This window comes from Ursus americanus, chromosome 5, assembly GCF_024610735.1.
Source record: "Ursus americanus isolate L20-20 chromosome 5, mUrsAme1.1.p, whole genome shotgun sequence".
NCBI lineage: Eukaryota > Metazoa > Chordata > Mammalia > Carnivora > Ursidae > Ursus > Ursus americanus.
The window spans coordinates 28,575,197-28,591,943 of record NC_142131.1 but is presented as its reverse complement, the minus strand read 5'-3'; the positions used below and the strand labels follow the sequence as shown (position 1 = coordinate 28,591,943).

The window sequence follows — 16,747 nt, the reverse complement described above, 5'->3', positions numbered from 1 at the left end:
CCAAATACCACTTGTGTAAGCAAAATATTCTGTGAACAAAACTGTTTCAGTGTAGTATTGTACTAGTGTAGTAGAGGTACCAGATAACATTTATTGGTTACTTACTGTGTGCCTGTACATTCCTTGCTAAGCCCTTTACATCTATTCCATCCATAAAAAAGTAGATTCCACTGTTACTCCCATTTTGTAAATAGAAAATCTTAGATTTAGGCTTAGATTTTGCTTGAAGTTACACAACTTTTAATGGGAGACTTTTGGTCAAACCCAAGTCTGTCTAAAGCTACATGCTCTTGACTCTTATGCCAAGTTACTGAACGTAATATGTTTAGTATTTTAGTTAAGTTGTGCTGTGCTCCCTTATCATGGGAGCTCCCTTATACATTTTACAAATGTAAAATTTTTGTTAGCTCTTTCGAAATGCTGAGATACCTTTTCTTCTCTGCTTCCCCAAACTGTAGTTGTAATTAATATCTCTGATACTGATAGGTAATGTGAAATAAACTTTTAAGATCATATAAATCTATTTTCTGAGAACTTTTATGAAAATTTAGGGGAGAATTTTTTTGTTTTAAGGTATTGTAACAGGGCACCTGGGTGGTCTAGTTGGTTAAGCGTCTGACTCTTGATTTTGGCTCAGGTCATGATCTCAGGGTTGTGAAAATTGGCTCAGGTCATGATCTCAGGGTTGTGAAATTGAGCCCTATGTGGGGCTCTGCACTGGGTGTGGAGCCTGCTTAAGATTCTGTCTCTCTGGGGCTCCTGAGTGGCTCAGTTGGTTGAGTGTCTGGCTCTTGGTTTCAGCTCAGGTTGTGATCTCATGGGTTGTGGGATTGAGCCTTGTGATTGGGCTCTGCATTCAGTGGGGATTCTGCTTGGGATTCTCTTCTCTCCCTCTGCCCCTCCCCTGCTCGCTAGCTTGCTCTCAAATAAATACATCTTAAAAAAACCCAAAAAGGTATGTTGTAACTTGGCAGTGTATTATTTGAAGACAGCCAAAACTAACTGGCTTATTTGAGATTCAGTTTCTAGTAGACTTTGATCTGGAAGAGCTAGGTTGGCCAGTAGTAGAGCGTTTATTATTTATTTATTGATTCTGATGAGGAAATAGATTATGTACGTGGGTTTATTATGAAAACATATTCACAATACCATAAATACTTGATTATAAACTGAGGCAGATTACAATTTAAAACTGCTTAGCTTAAATAAATAGATAGCATTTTTTTCAAGTATATTTGTACTTTTTCTTCTTTGGCTTAAAATAGCTATATACAAGCTGGCTTATTTAAACAGTTTATTTACTAATCTTTTCCTATATACAAGACCTACCCCTTTTGGTTCTGGATGCCAATAGAAGTCCTCTACACCCCTGATGATGTTTTTTTCTCCTGGACTTCTTCTCATTTTGGCTCTGTCCCTTTGCAGCCCTCCATCTGGGTGTCTTCTGGCAGCCTTACCTGGCTTTTCCCTCAAGCATCTCAAATGAACTTGCTATTCATGTGATGATTGTATTGGTCAAATTTGTTAATTTACACTTTACAGAGTTTACCTCTTTTCAGTATATGGGAGGTTATTTATATTTAATATACTTTTTAACACTGTGATTAGCTCAATTTTTTGCATATAAATTTTTAATAATTTTTAGGATTTGGGGAGGGAATGTAATCCCATATTGTAAAATTGTTTTCACAGGATAGTCAGATTCACATGTTTTTGTGTCACTTTGATACAAAGAGCTGTATTTTCAGTGACTGCTTGTATAGTTAAAAATGAGGCAACCTGGGGCACCTGGGTGGTTCAGTGGGTTGAGCGTCTGCCTCTTGATTTAAGCTTCTGTTGTGGTCTCAGGGTTGTGGGATCGAGAGCCCTGCATTGCATCGGGCTCTGTGCTCAGCAGGGAATCCGCTTAGGCTTCTCTCTCTCCTCTTTCTCTCCCTCCCCTTCTGCCTCTCCTCCTACTCTCACTTTCTCTCACTTGCTTTCCCTTCTGTCAAATCTTTTTGAAAAATGAGTTAAACTTTTAAAAATTTGAATCTAATTTTGCGTTTGAAATAATTTGGATAGATTGTATAGAAAAAGATTTGTGTACTCTTGGAGGTAAGAGTTCAGGTAGTTATCTAATGAGTTTATATCTCAGAGAAATTTGAAGTCTTTTAAAATAATCATTTATATTTACATGGTAGGTGTACAGTGAAATGAATTTTACTGTCTCTTTGTCCACAAACAGAAAAATTGGTTAATCACATAAAGCAAACAAGATAAATTGAGAAAGGTATCTAGCCTGTTCAAAAAGTAGATGTAGACCAAATGGGTTTCAAAGACTTTGGGGTTTCTATTTGATCGATTTAGTATGCTAACTTTACTTTCATATGTGCTAACTGTACATTTAAAAGGGGCAGGTGAACCATTTTTAACATTCTTCAATTTTTATCTGAAAGCAATATTTTGAAAATACTTGCTTTTTAGTAGGACTTCTTTAGTAGGACTTAAAATATTATGTATTTTCTAATAGATTTCTTAACTAGAGGTTGTTATTAGGCAATTGCAGCTTCTAGAATATATCTGTGAGTTTGGAACGAAGAAAGATCCTTCTTAGGGAACTGAAGTAGCTGTTGTGAAGCCTTTAGACATTATGTAGGAAGCTCTTATTCAGAGTATATATTCCATATATAATTTTAACCATTTTGATAATATGGTTTCTTGGTACACAGGTAATGAAGTAAAAACTCAAACAGGAACAAGAAAATTATAAGTTAGGATCTTTTTCTACTAAAGGGATAGGGAAACAAATATATTTTAGGAGTACCTATTTGAAAAGAGTAAAAAAATTGATTTATTAGAAGTGGCATAGTTTACCAAGTATTAGCCTGGAGAAATGAAGCATACATGGGGTTTCTATTTGGTATTAAAAAAATTGCATTTTATATAGCGAACTTTTTATTGCTTGTTTTTTTGTTGGTTAAGTTTTCTAAGTTTTATGGTCAGTAAGTAATACCAACTTTGGCATAATATATTACTGATAAATTACTGTGAAAGGTGGGACCATTCGATTTTAATCTAATACAGAAAACATTATTCATGAACTATTAAAATCTGCTTTTTTGTACTTTGGAGAAATGGCTGAATCTAAAGCAAGGAAAATACAAAATGAGCAGAGATCAAGTGCTTAAGCAAATAGATTCTAAAAGGCTAAAGCTGGAACAGTTTTAGCAACAAAATAATGATAATGTTTAATTTTAACCTAAAGAATAAAATAAATATCCATGAGTCCATACTGATAGAAACAAATGATGAATAAACAGATGGAGCTGAAAGGACAAATCTTTTTTTTTTTTTTTAAAGATTTTATTTATTTATTCGACAGAGATAGAGACAGCCAGCGAGAGAAGGGAACACAGCAGGGAGAATGGGAGAGGAAGAAGCAGCTCATAGCAGAGGAGCCTCATGTGGGGCTCAATCCCATAACACGGGGATCACGCCCTGAGCCAAAGGCAGATGCTTAACCGCTATGCCACCCAGGCGCCCCTGAAAGGACAAATCTTACATACAGAATTCCAAATAATTGTGGATTCTATGCTTGCTAAGGGGTAGAGCTTAATTGTCCTCTGTTTTAGTGTGGGGTAGACTTAGTGACTCATCTTAAAAGCTGAGTACATGTTTGCCAGACAAAAAAGAGGACTGTATTGGCCATTTTAGACACAGTGTAAGTAAAAGCATTGAGATAGCAAGACATGTTTCCAGTTTCTGTTATGAAGATGTGTGTGTGTGTGTGTGTGTGTATGTATGCTGGGTCACATTATTTGGATTTCATCCTCTTCCTGGTGGGTCAAACATTAGAAGGTACAAGCATCACCTAAGGAGCACTCCTGTAAAGACAGTTTTACATTATGACATGAAGGTGGATCTTGAAATGAGAGACTGAGAAGCAATCTAGATTAAAGAAGAAACAGAAGTAGAAGTGAGTGATATTATAGAAGCCAAGGTCAAAGAGTGTCAGATTCCATTAAAAAAAAACCCAACAACAAAATAAAGAGAGACAAGAAAATTTGGTTTGGAAATTCATAGATTGCCCATGACTTTGAAGTACCTCTGGAGGAATAGGTGAGGAAAGGCCAAGTTACAGTGGGTTAAGAAGTGAATGAGAAGAGGGAAGTAGAGGAAATCAAGACTTCTTACTGATGGGAAGGAGGGAGATCAAGTAGGTGGAAGTTTAGCAGCGGAGATAGGGCTAAAGGAAGGCTAGTCGAAGATGAGAACTATGTGTTTATACACTGGGAAGATCCTAGTAGAAGACCTGAAGACACGTTAGGGGAAGAGATAAGTAACTACTTAAGTAGAGTGCTCCAGAGGAACTAGAATGATGGACTGAAGATTTTTATGCAAGTGTTAATTTTGAAATGAGTGATACCGCCTCCTCACAGATAAGCAGTAAGGAAGGTTGGTATATATATAAACTTGGAAAGTCATTATATGGAGAAGAAAGTTGAGGTTTATTTCTGTGGCTTCTGTTTTCATCTCTGGTGAAAGAAACAGTTTTATGTTGAGACTGAGAACATTGAAATGTTAAGGGCCTTGAAAAATGTGTTTTGGGGTTGGAATGGTCACTGTGATGAAAAGAAAATGGAGTAAATTTGGGATGGTTGAAAATCTTGCCAAATAAATCAAATCCAATAATATGTTAAAAGGATACCATGTCCTAATCAAGTGCATAGAGCTTTTCCAGGAATTCAAGGCTGGTTTAACATTTAAAAATTAATTAGCATAATTCACCATATTATAAATTAAAATAGAAAAACCATATGATTATGTAGAAGAAGCATTTGACAAAATACAACACTCAATCACTCATGAAAATACCCAGTAAACTTAGAAAAGAGAGAACGTTAGTGGGGCACCTGGGTGGCACAGTTGGTTGTGTCCGACTGTTGGTTTTGGCTGAGATCATGATCTCAGGTTGTGGGATCAAGCCCCGTGTCGGGCTCTGTGCTCAGCGTGGAGTCTGCTTGAGACTTTCTTTCCCTCTCCTTCTGCCCCTCACCCGTGTGTGCTCTCTCTCCCTTTCTCTAAAATAAATAAATAAATCTTTAAAACAGAAAAAGAGAGAGAACTTTCTCAACTTGATAAAGAGCGTCTATGAAAAACTATAATAGCTTATACCATACTTAATGGTGAAAGACTAAATCTTTCTACCTAAGATCAAGAACAAGATACAGATGTTCATTCTCAACACTTCCATAAAACATTGTAATGGAAGTTCTGTCCAATATAAAGGGGCAAGAAAAAAAAAAAAAAAGAAAAGGCATCTAGATTAGAAAGGAAGTAAAAACTGTCTTTATTTGCAGATCATTTGGTCATTTGTGTAGAAAATATAAATGAAGAAATAGACCTTGTTAGTAGTTGGGAAGACGTGATGTTACTGTGATGTGAATTCTCTCAAAACGGATCTGTAAATGCAATGCAGTTCCAGTAAAAATTCCAGCAGGTTGTTTTATAGAATCGAACAGGGTAATTCTAAAAGGCATATAGAAATGTAAAAACGTAGAATAACCAAAAGAACTTTGATTAAGGACAAGGAATTTGGAAAGCTACCATTACTTAATTTGAAGACTTAGTAGGAAATCCCAGTAATCACAATAGTGTGATACTGACATAACAGGTAGACGGGTAGAACAATGGGAGAGAATAGTGTCCAGAAATAAATCCACTCATATACAGATGACTGATTTTTTAAAAAGATGCAGTGGTAATGTTGTACAGAAAGGGCAATCTTTTAAAGAAATGATGCTGTATAAAGAAGAAAAAACCTTTAATCCATACCTCATACAATATTTTAAAAAATTAACTCAAAAAGGAAGATAGACTTAAATGCCAAACTGAAAGTATAAAGCTTCTAGAAAAAACATGAAAAGAAAATCTTTGTGTTCTTGGCTTTGTCAAAGATTTCTCAGATAAATCAAGATCCATAAAAGAACAAATTGATAAATCGGAGTTCATAAAAAGGCAAAACTTCTGCTATTTAAAAGACACTCTGCAAAGAATGAAAAGACAAGCCAGATACTGGGAGAAAAATCCTGCCAAACATATATCTGATAAAGGACTGGTATATGGAAACACACAGAACCTAACAGTAATAGGAAAAAACAGTTAAAATCTTGGGAAAAGATTTTAATAATTCACCACAAAAGGAAGATGGATGGCAAAAGACAATGAAAAAGTGCTCAACATTAGCTATGAGGAAAATGCAAATTCAAACCAAATGAGATAGTATTATATACCTACTAGAATGGCTAAAATTTAAAGGACTGACCATACCAAGTGTTGGTGAGCTGTGGAGGAACTGGCATACTCCTACAGTGCCACCGTGACTATGAAATAGAATAACCCCTTTGGAAAACAGTTTGGCAGTTTCTTAAAAAATTAAACATATACCTATCATGTGATCTAGCCATTCTACTTTTAGGTAGTTACCCAAGAGAAAAGGAAAGTTCTCATGTGAAGACTAATAGAGGAATGTTAATAGCACCTTTATTTGTAATAGACTTTTAGGTCATTTCTAGTTTTTTACTATCAGTAGGTGAATGAATTGGCAGACTGTAGTGCGTCTGTACGGTGGACTACTACTCAGTGAAAAGGAGTGAACGCTTGATGCACGCAACCGAACGAGTGAATCTCAGAATAATTGTGCTGAGTGAAAGAGAGCAGACGAGAAAGTGTATACTGTATGATCTCATTTATTTAAAATTCTAAAATATGAAAACTGTAGTGGCAGAAAGCAGTGGGTAGGATGAAGAGGGAGGGATTATCGAGATGCACAAGGAGACTTTTGGGAAGTGCTTACTATTTTGATTGAAATAGATGTATGGGTATATACATGTCAAACCTTATCAGATTGTGTATTTAAAATAGTTGCAGTTTATTGTATGTTAATTAAACCCAATGAAACTGTTCAATAATTTAAAAGAAAACAAGAACTTTTTTTGCCAAGATGTTTGTGATACAGTTGAAAAGTGAGAGGACAGAAAATGAGGTTGGAGTTAAAATGTCATTGAGTATCTGGGGAAAGGGTTCACATACATTATCTTGATAGCCTCAAGTAGTTGCCAGTGATATTTTTAAAAATATTTTTATGTCTCAGTGTTTGAATGTCTTTCTTCAGGTGAATATAAAGGTATTGAGAAAAATGACACTATCCTCTTCTTCCCCCTCCCTTTTTTTTAAAGGAGTGACAGTTCATTCAGATTCTTTGTATTCTTCTTCGTCTATATTTGTCAGTTTGCTGTACATGTACTCCAAGCTGCAGGATTTCATAATTGGGGCAACTGGTAAGTCATTTACTTTAATTACTCTAGTTTTCATCTGTTTATCTAGTATCTCCATAATTTTGGCTTCCTAAAAATAGTTAACATAGAAAAGCCAGATTAGCAAAAGTAAACAAATGTAAAAATAGTAAAAAAATGCAATTTAAGAAATGTCAAAGCATAACCTTTGGGCAAACTATTCTACTGAAAATTACATTGCCATTTTTAAAAACAGCATATTGTATTTAGTTTAAATGAAATGTGTATATAACGGGCACTAAGAGGAAGAGTGAAAAGGATACTGAGAAGTGGTCAAATAGCTGGGCCAAGGATTGTGGAAGGGAGAGAAAAGAACTTCTGGGACTTAAAAAAAAAGGGTATCTATTATGTGTAAAGCACTATTTTAGGTATAGAGACCCATATTTCCATACACACACAAATACACACATATGCACATGGACACTTATCCTTGAAAAATGGGATCACTGCAGTGCTTACTCTGTGGGAGACCCTCAGAAACTGAAATTATTTAGACTCAGGCTAGGAGATAATGGCAGATTAGTATCTCTCTTCATACACTTTGGAGCAAACATTCCTTGAATGAAATGGTGGGCGGAAGAGTACACATCTCTAAAATTATCCCTCCCTCTCTTCTATTATAATGGAGTTGCATACAGTTGAATTCTTATAAGCAAAAGCATGTACAAGGCAACTTTGCTGCAGTGTTTACAAAAACTAAGCATGTAACTAGGGTGTACTGAGGGCTTAAATTTAGTGTGCTAGTTCTGAATCAGAGTGGAGACTGGCAATCAGACAACTATAGGTAGCTTTGTGGATCCTCTAATGGTCATGCATACATGCAGAGAATTTATTTGGATACTTTAAAACAGTTCTGAAAGAAAAACTGTACATTATCATTTCAAATAGTGTATTTAGTCTTTGGCATATGAGGGAAAGGAAATGTTTTAAATGTTTAATTAAAAAATATACTGCTTATGTTAACAGCACAAGTTTTTTTGTTCTTATGAAATTGAAGTAATTTCTTTTGCTCTTTAGCACAAATTTGGAAAAAAATGTTAAAAACGAGCATAACATTGTGTAGTGGCTGCATAGCACGGGAGCCTGCTAGTGAGGGAGCATATAGGATGACGTGTTCGAAGATATCTAGACCTCATGTGCTTCAGCAGACTTTTAAAAAATTAAAAATTTATATTGTTTATTTTGAGTTAATTGCAGATTCACATAGTTATAAGAAATAATACTGATTACCCAGTTTTTTCCATTAGTAGCATCTTGCAAAATCATGGCGTAATATCAAAACCAGGGTCTTGACATCGACAGAGTAAAGATAAAGAACATTTCCATCACCAGAGGAACTCTCATGTTGCCCTTTCATAGCACATTCACTTCCTTCCTGTCCTCATTTCCTTCTTAACCCCAGCAGTCACAAATCTGTTCATCATTTCTATTATTTTGTCATTTCAAGAATGTTATATAAATGGAATCACAGGGTATGTAAGTTTTGTCTTTTTGTGCTTGGCATAGTTCTCCGGAGATTCATCTAGGTCTTTGTGTGTATCAGTAGTTCGTTCGTTTTTATTCCTGAGTAAAACTGTAGCTGTACCACAGTTTGTTTAATCATTCACCAGTTGAGGGACTCTGGACTGTTTCTAGTTTTAGGCTATTATAAATAAAGCTTAACTCTGTAAATGTGAACAAATTTTGTGTGAACATCCATTTTTACTTCTCTGTGATAAATATCCAAGAGTATAATTGTTGGTTCATATGGAAGTTGTGTATTTAGTCATTTTTAAGAAACTAACAGACTTTTCCAGAACGGCTCTGCCATGTTACATTCCCACCAACAATGTTTGAGTGACTCAGCCTCCATGTCCTGACCAGAACTGGTGTTGTCACTTTTTAAAATTTTATTCTGATAGATGTATAGTGATGTCTCACTGAGGTTTTAAGCTTGTGTTTCTCCAGTGACTCATGATATTGAACATCTTTTCATGTGATTATTTGCCTCTTTATATCCTCTTGGTGAAACACCTTTTCATGTCTTTTGCCCATTTTCTAATGGAATTTTTTTTTCTAACCCTTTAGCTTTGAAAGTTCTTCATATATTCTGGATGGTAATTGTTGTTTGTATATACAGTTTGCAAATATTTTCTTCCATAATTAAGCAGAATTTAAAAACTGAAAATAATAATGAGCTCATATGCTTAAAAAAAAGTAAAATCTGGTGGTACACACTTAAGGCTCTGGTACTTAGTGTTGGATTTGAATTCAGACTATGCCATTTATTAGCTGTGTGACTTCGAGCAAGTTAGTGAATATCTCTGACTCAGATGCTCATCTGCAAAATAGGGATTTAAAACAGCATCAGGGGGCGCCTGGGTGGCGCAGTCGCTGAGCGTCTGCCTTCGGTCAGGGCGTGATCCCAGCGTTTTGGGATCGAGCCCCACATCGGGCTCCCTACTCTCTGCTGGGAGCCTGCTTCTTCCTCTCCCACTCCCCCTGCTTGTGTTCCCTCTCTCGCTGGCTGTCTCTGTCAAATAAATAAATAAAATCTTAAAAAAAAAACCAGCATCAGTCTTATGGAATTGTGAAAATTAAGTGAGTTAATATAAAGAACTTGAATATTGCCTGGCTCATAAGTGCTGAATATGTATTGGTTACTATGTTATTTTTTAAAAAGCAGGTATTCACTTACTTGTCTAACACTTGTTTTTTTTAATTGCTTCTTAGTGGTTGGATTTCATCCCTTACTGGTCTCAACCAAAGTATTCCTGTTGGAATTATGATGATAATCATAGCAGCACTTTTCACAGCATCAGCAGTCATCTCACTAGTTATGTTTAAAAAGGTAAGCGAATTTTACATCTGTAAATTTTTATACTTAATCTTATGTTCAGTCCCCATCTTCCCGTTTTGCTCTTAGTTCAGTGTAACCTCAAGCAGTTTTGTCGTTCATCTTGAGCGCCTGTTCTCTTTGAGGATTACCTTTTACAGTTACAAGTTAAGCACAAAGAAAATTTCATCACATTTTTAACTTCCTGTAAAAAGGAAATATTTTAAAATCCTGTTAGCTCAAGGTTTCTTAGACGAAGAGTCAACCTCATTTAAAAATTTTGGAATTAAAATTTTTTTTCTAATTTCTTTTTTTTGAATATAAAGCATATTAGCCTGATTAATACAAGAAGTAAATTTGTGTGGAATGTGCGTTTTGTTTGTTTTTAAAATTGAAAGACATGAAATTATGAATATAAAGTAAGCTGGTGACAGCTTTGGGCTGTGTTACAACATGAATTTGTTTTTAGTTGACTGCCCAATTATCTTAGCTATACTTCTCTGTATAAAATTCCCATGGCTGTTTTCATAGCCTTAAAAAAAAATCATTACATAGGGTGAGAGAGAAATCAATGGTTTTGTTTATATAAAGTTTTACTGTGTCTCAGATAAGTATTTTTGATATTCTACATGTGTTCGAATATGTAGATTTTACATGATATAGAAACCCTGGGAATAACCCCTGTGTTTTAAGATGATAAAGACTTTTTGGTGGGTTTCACTTTAAAGAAGATAATTCCTTAGGACAGTTTTTTCTTTATTTTTTACTGTCTGGTAACTTGAGAATATGTACAAGGAATACTGTACCTTATATTTAAGAATAACTACTTGTGCATTTGCCTTTTATCCGCCTCAAAACTCTGAAGACTGGGCTGTGTTCTTTCTTTTTTTCTTTTCTTTTTTTTTTTTTTTAAAGAATTTATTTATTTATTCGACAGAGATAGAGACAGCCAGCGAGAGAGGGAACACAAGCAGGGGGAGTGGGAGAGGAAGAAGCAGGCTCATAGCGAAGGAGCCTGATGTGGGGCTCGATCCCATAACGCCAGGATCACGCCCTAAGCCGAAGGCAGACGCTTAACCGCTGTGCCACCCAGGCGCCCCTGGGCTGTGTTCTTTCTGCCCGTATTTTGCTACTCATTTTCTCTCTTAAAAACTTTTCTTTTCTGAACTACACACAAGTACTATCAAAACTCAGCTTGCCAAAGTTACTAAGTTCTATAGCCTTTTTGCAGTTACCTTTTCCCTTGAATTCTGCAGTCTTCTACCCTACAGATGGCTCCTCTTCCTCAGTGTTTGTAATTGTGTTCTGAATCTCCTGCCTTTGAGGCTGTTCTTTCTTCATTTCTTTGTCCAGCTCCTAAGTACAGGTCTTCTTAAATGAAATCAGCTCTCTGCTCTTTGTGCTATATAATCTTTTTCCTGGAGATTTCAGTCTCTCCCATTTTTTGAGTTCCTTCTCTTCTCTATCGTGGGTGACCTAGAGTCTTGGAGTTGGAAGACATAATGCTTTGCATAAAAATTTACTTGCTTGATCAGATGAGTGTTTAGGTCTCCAGTTGATTGATACCATCTCACAGTAATGCGTCAGCGACTCATTAGTTCCTTCTCAGAACTAGCTCTTCTTCCAGAAGTTCTGATCCATAGTCAAAAAATATTTACTAAGACCACATAATATATGATTTCATTTATATGAAGTGTCCGAAACAGGTGAATCTCTAGAGATAGAAAGTAGATTGTTGGTTGCCTTTGGCTGGGGGTAGGGCAGAGAAGGATGGCTGATGGTTATGAAATTTCTTTTTGTGGTAATTAAAAGTTCTAAAATTAGATTTATAGATGATATATTCACAACACTAAAATACTAAGCCCCATTGAATTCTACACTTTAAAAGGATAAATTGTTTATTATGCAAATTTTATCTCAGGGAAGCTGTTCTTTAAAAATGAACATTTATTAAGTACCTACTATAAATTTGGTGATGCTAAGTATTTTCTCATGATTCCATTTAAATTTATTTCAGCACTTTGCTTTTATCCGTGTTTTCGTTACTTTTTAAGTCACTTTCCTAGATACTTTCTTAGAATCCTTTTCATCTTTCTTTCCATTCCCAGCCTCAGCCCAGAATTTTTTTTGCAAGTCACTCACACTGCCAACTTCCTTCAATCCGTTTTATGTGTAGTTACTATGTTAATCTAAAAAAAACCCAAGCCCAGCAATCTGAAGATTTTTTTGAAGTGGACTGGGTTGAGAATGGAATTTTGGTGGTTGTGGGAAGTATGGCTAGTAGTGACCTTTTACTGCTCCTGGATCCATACTTTCTCCTCTAGTCAAACTGTATTTCTAAGTTTCTTTATATGTATCACATATGTTCCTTTGTCCCAGTTTTTGTTCATGCTAGGCCTTTTGACTCCTCGGTTGCTTCATCTTCTATGCCAGTTGAAGACCTACAAGTGTTCTTTTAAGATCTAGCTCAAATCTTCATTCCTCTTTCACAGAATCTTTCTCATTACCCATGTCTTCAGTATTAGGTCATCCTCTGTTTTCTTGGGGGAACTTAGTGTCGGTATTACTCACTGCAGCATCTGGGCACAAGCCACTTTATATACCTTTCATTCTGGGTGCCCAGCTTGTTAAAGTTCCTCTGGGTGAACATGTCCTTTAGCATTGGAATTAGAAGAGCAAGAGCTATGGAACCATACACTCAAGATTGAAATTCTGGTGCCTTGACTTAGAGCTCTGAGTTGAGGCAGCCTTCTGTAACCACTCAAATTCAGTGTCATCACCTGTTCTGTAAGCTCCATGAGAGCAGAGACCTAGTCTGTTTTCTTTGAGGTTATATTTCTTACATCTGGAACAGTGACTGACAGTGATTGGCATGGGAGAGGCACTCAAAGTATTTGTTGAATGAAGGAAGGAATGGAAATAATAACTACTTCCATAGTGTTAGGGTGAGGATTAAGTGAAACAGGGAACATAAGTTGCACAGCACAGAGCTTTCTCAATTAAAGTTAACTTTTTTTTTCTGGTCTTCTTGACCCCTTTATCAGTTAATATGTAGGGTCTGGTTTAGTGTCTACTTTTATAGTAGATGTCTGTATCAATCAGTGTTTTATCAGAGAAACAGAATGAAGAGATTTATTGAAAGGAATTGGCTTATGTGGTTTTGGGGGTTTGCTAGGTTAGTCTAAAATCCATAGGGCAGGCAGTCGGGGGTGGGGGGTTGGAAAATCTCAAGCGAAAGCTGAAGTTCCGGTCACAGGTGGGATTTCTTCTTCCTCAGAGAAACCTCAGTTCTGTTCTTAAAGCCTTTCAACTGATTGGATCATGCCTACCCAGATAACTCAGAACACTCTCGTTTTCTTAAAAGCAACTGATTAATAATCACATGGACAGAATGCCTTCATAGGAACACCTAGATTAGTGTTTGATTGATAACCTAAGACTATAGCCTAGCCAAAGAAACATGACCATGGCAACATCTCTTTGGACATTTCTTTAATTATTCCATGTGTATCATTGGGGGTGCTTTATAAAACTAGAAATGTAATAAGTTTTAGAGTACCATGGAGGGTTTTCTGGTATGTTGCAGTTTCCATTCATTTGTTAACCATTTATGAGCAATGTGTTATGTGTCAAAGTACTGCACTATGTATAAGCTCAAGGAGCTTGCATTTTGGCATGAAGGAGAAACAAGTGGCTAGGTACCACAATTCATTGATTAGTGGCTATTTATAGGGACAAGTATAGGGATCATAGAGGAGAGACACCTAAGTTTTGGAGATCTGTGTACTAGTGAGGTTTTTTAAAAGTATTACCTTAGCTGAGATGCCATGATGAACAGGAGTTATCTAAGTAAAGGAACAGGGAGAAGAGAGAGGATAAGTAGGTACGGGGTAGCAGGAATACTGTTTTCATATTTAGTGCAGGAAATAACGTGGCATATTCAGGGATTTAAAAGTAGCTCAGAATGGATGGGAAATAAACCTGGTGCATGAGTTGGGTGGGGGAAGATGTGGGGTGTTGCTTGTGGAGGACAGGGAAAGAGGGGGCTGTACACATAAGTTACATTCTGCAAGGTCTTGTAAACTGGGAAACCTTATTAAGAAGTTTAGACCTTCTCTACTGAGTGGTGGTGAGCCACAGAAGGGGTTTAAAGAGGAAAGTAATGGCATTGATCAATTTAAGCTTTAGAAAGACTGTTCTCAAATAGATTTGGCATTCGTAGGGCAGGGATATGGTACTTGGAGAAATGAAGCCTGGGAGACAAGGTAGGAAGCTGGTAATGGTGGTGGTCAGAACTAATGAAACGGCAGTGTGAAGTTACTGTAGTCAAGGGAAAATGAGGAGGTAGTGACTGATTGGACCTGAGCGTGGAATTGGAGGTTGAGGGAAGACTCAAGGATTACGCAAAGGTTTTAGATGGTGGGTCATTCAGGAAGAGAGTACAGGAAGAAGAAAAGATATATGGGCATCAGGGTACCGGGCTGGTTCATTTGCTGGGCATGCAACTCTTACTCTCAGAGTCATGAGTTCCAGCTCCACGTTGGGCGTGGAGACTATGTACATACATATATATATATATATATATATATATAGAGAGAGAGAGAGAGAGAGAGAGAGAGAGAGAGATGTATGTATATATATGTGTGTATATATATATATATATATAGAGAGAGAGAGAAGATATATGGGCATCAAGTCGTTTTCCACTTTGAATCAAGGGACTTTAAAATAATGCTGGAGCACCGAAGTATAAACACATGGTAGGCTTTTGGATGTATAAATTGGGAGCAAAGGAAAGAACTTTAGGCTGAATTTCTAGACTTGGGAAGTAATGACTTCTTGATGTAAATGAAGCCTAGGAAGTGGGTTTGGTAGTGAGATGAGGGTAGAACTGCAGATCTGTGAGGAAAGAATGTGGAGGGAATTTTAACCAGTAGTGATGGTGGCATGTGTGGCACAGATGATGAATCAGCCAGAGTGTGGAGATGGTGTTTATTCTCCAGCTGCTGTGTAACTGACCACTGTGTGCCTCACTCTAAAGTCTTTGACCTGCAGCTTTTCTCCCAGGTACACAACTCTTTAAGATCCAACCCATGAAAGGAAAAGTTTTATTGCTGTGCTGATTGTATGCCAGGCATTCAAAAGAAATATGACTGCTTCCAAAATAAATGTATTAATATGGGAATTGTGCCGCATACTGTATTTTGGTTGACCTTTTTTTTAACTTCATAGTTGAAGAAGTTACCGGTGAAATCCTTTTATATGTGTTCACTGTCAGTCAATGCAATACAAGTCCCTGAACTTCTCTGAAATAGGAATTTAGATGAGATGGTTTTCTGTATGATTTTATGAAGTATAATAAATGGGATGTAAGCTAAAATATAATTGAGCTCAGATTTCATACCATAGTGGCAAGGATTTCTCTTACTTTTTTTTTTTAAGGATTTTATTTATTTGAGAAAGAGGGAGCACAAGCAGGGGGAGCAGCAGAGGGAGAGAGAAGCAGGTTCCCTGCTGAGCAGGGAGTCTGAAGCAGGGCTCCAACCCAGGACCCTGGGATCATGACCTGAGCCGAAGGCAGACATTATCTGACTGAGCCACCCAGGTGCCCTGATTTCTCTTACTTTTGATAGAAATTGAGATCCAGTAAAAGCACGGAACAGCTGAAAACATACTGGCTGTTTCCTCTGTGTGTATGTAGCCATAGTTGCTAACCACTAGGGGTCAGGCTCTTCATAAACAGTTAATGCCCTCCAAAAGTTCCCAAAGCGCACTATTTGACTCTAGAATTGTTGCATTTTGTTAGGCTATTCTGTGTCTCCAGCCCCAGCTAAACATGCTTGGTGGTATATATTTATTTCAGTGATAATGAATACAATTTTGAGAATTCTTTTGGCATTCTGATTTGGCCTTGCATAATTGGAATAAGTAATCATGGCTGTATGAAGTGCCCAGTATGAGTGCTGTGGTATCTTTGTTTCCTCCTAGTGTCATTTTATAATTAAAATTTGAAAAAATTGAAATGCAAGAATATCTGTCTCTTCACAAATAAGCGAACAGTTCACCTCTTACCTTTCACAGGTTTCTTAAACTTTCACTTAGATTGTTTCTAAAAGGTATTTTTTTAAAAGGTCGTCTTTCTATAGTAAACAAATAGAATTAAGTAATAGTTTTGGACTAAGAGGGGGTATTTTCAGTAGATCGTACCCAGGGAATCCAAAAATTTCCTTCTTTTAATTGGTTTAAGAGCCAGAACAACTTAGTATGGAAGAGATAAATAGATGATACATAATTTGTATTCCTTTTGGGACTTAGTTTTGAGTGATTTTTCCCATGAAATTTAAGAAACTGTTCATAGACATTTGTGTTCACACTAATAAAGTAATTACTAATAGTGATTTTTTTAAGCATTTCAAAAGAATTTTAGAAAAAACTTATTTCAGGGGTACCTGGGTGGCTCAGTTGGTTAAGAATCTGCCTTCAGCTTGGATTGTAATCCCAGGGTTCCTGCTCAGCACGGAGCCTGCTTCTCCCTCCGCCTCGTCCTCTCTTTCTCACTCTCTCTCTCAAATAAATAAGTAAAATCTTTTAAAAG

The 16,747-nt window shown here is 36.6% G+C and overlaps 1 protein-coding gene across 1 annotated transcript in view; it reads left to right on the top strand.

Moving 5' to 3' along the window:
- The window catches only part of SCAMP1 (secretory carrier membrane protein 1), a 116,816-nt gene that overhangs the window by 88,009 nt on the left and 12,060 nt on the right, over positions 1-16,747 (top strand). The window contains exons 7-8 of the mRNA XM_045796414.2: positions 7,221-7,322; positions 10,050-10,167. Coding sequence (XP_045652370.1) covers positions 7,221-7,322; positions 10,050-10,167 — 220 coding nt within the window. The remainder of the gene's footprint in view (positions 1-7,220; positions 7,323-10,049; positions 10,168-16,747) is intronic.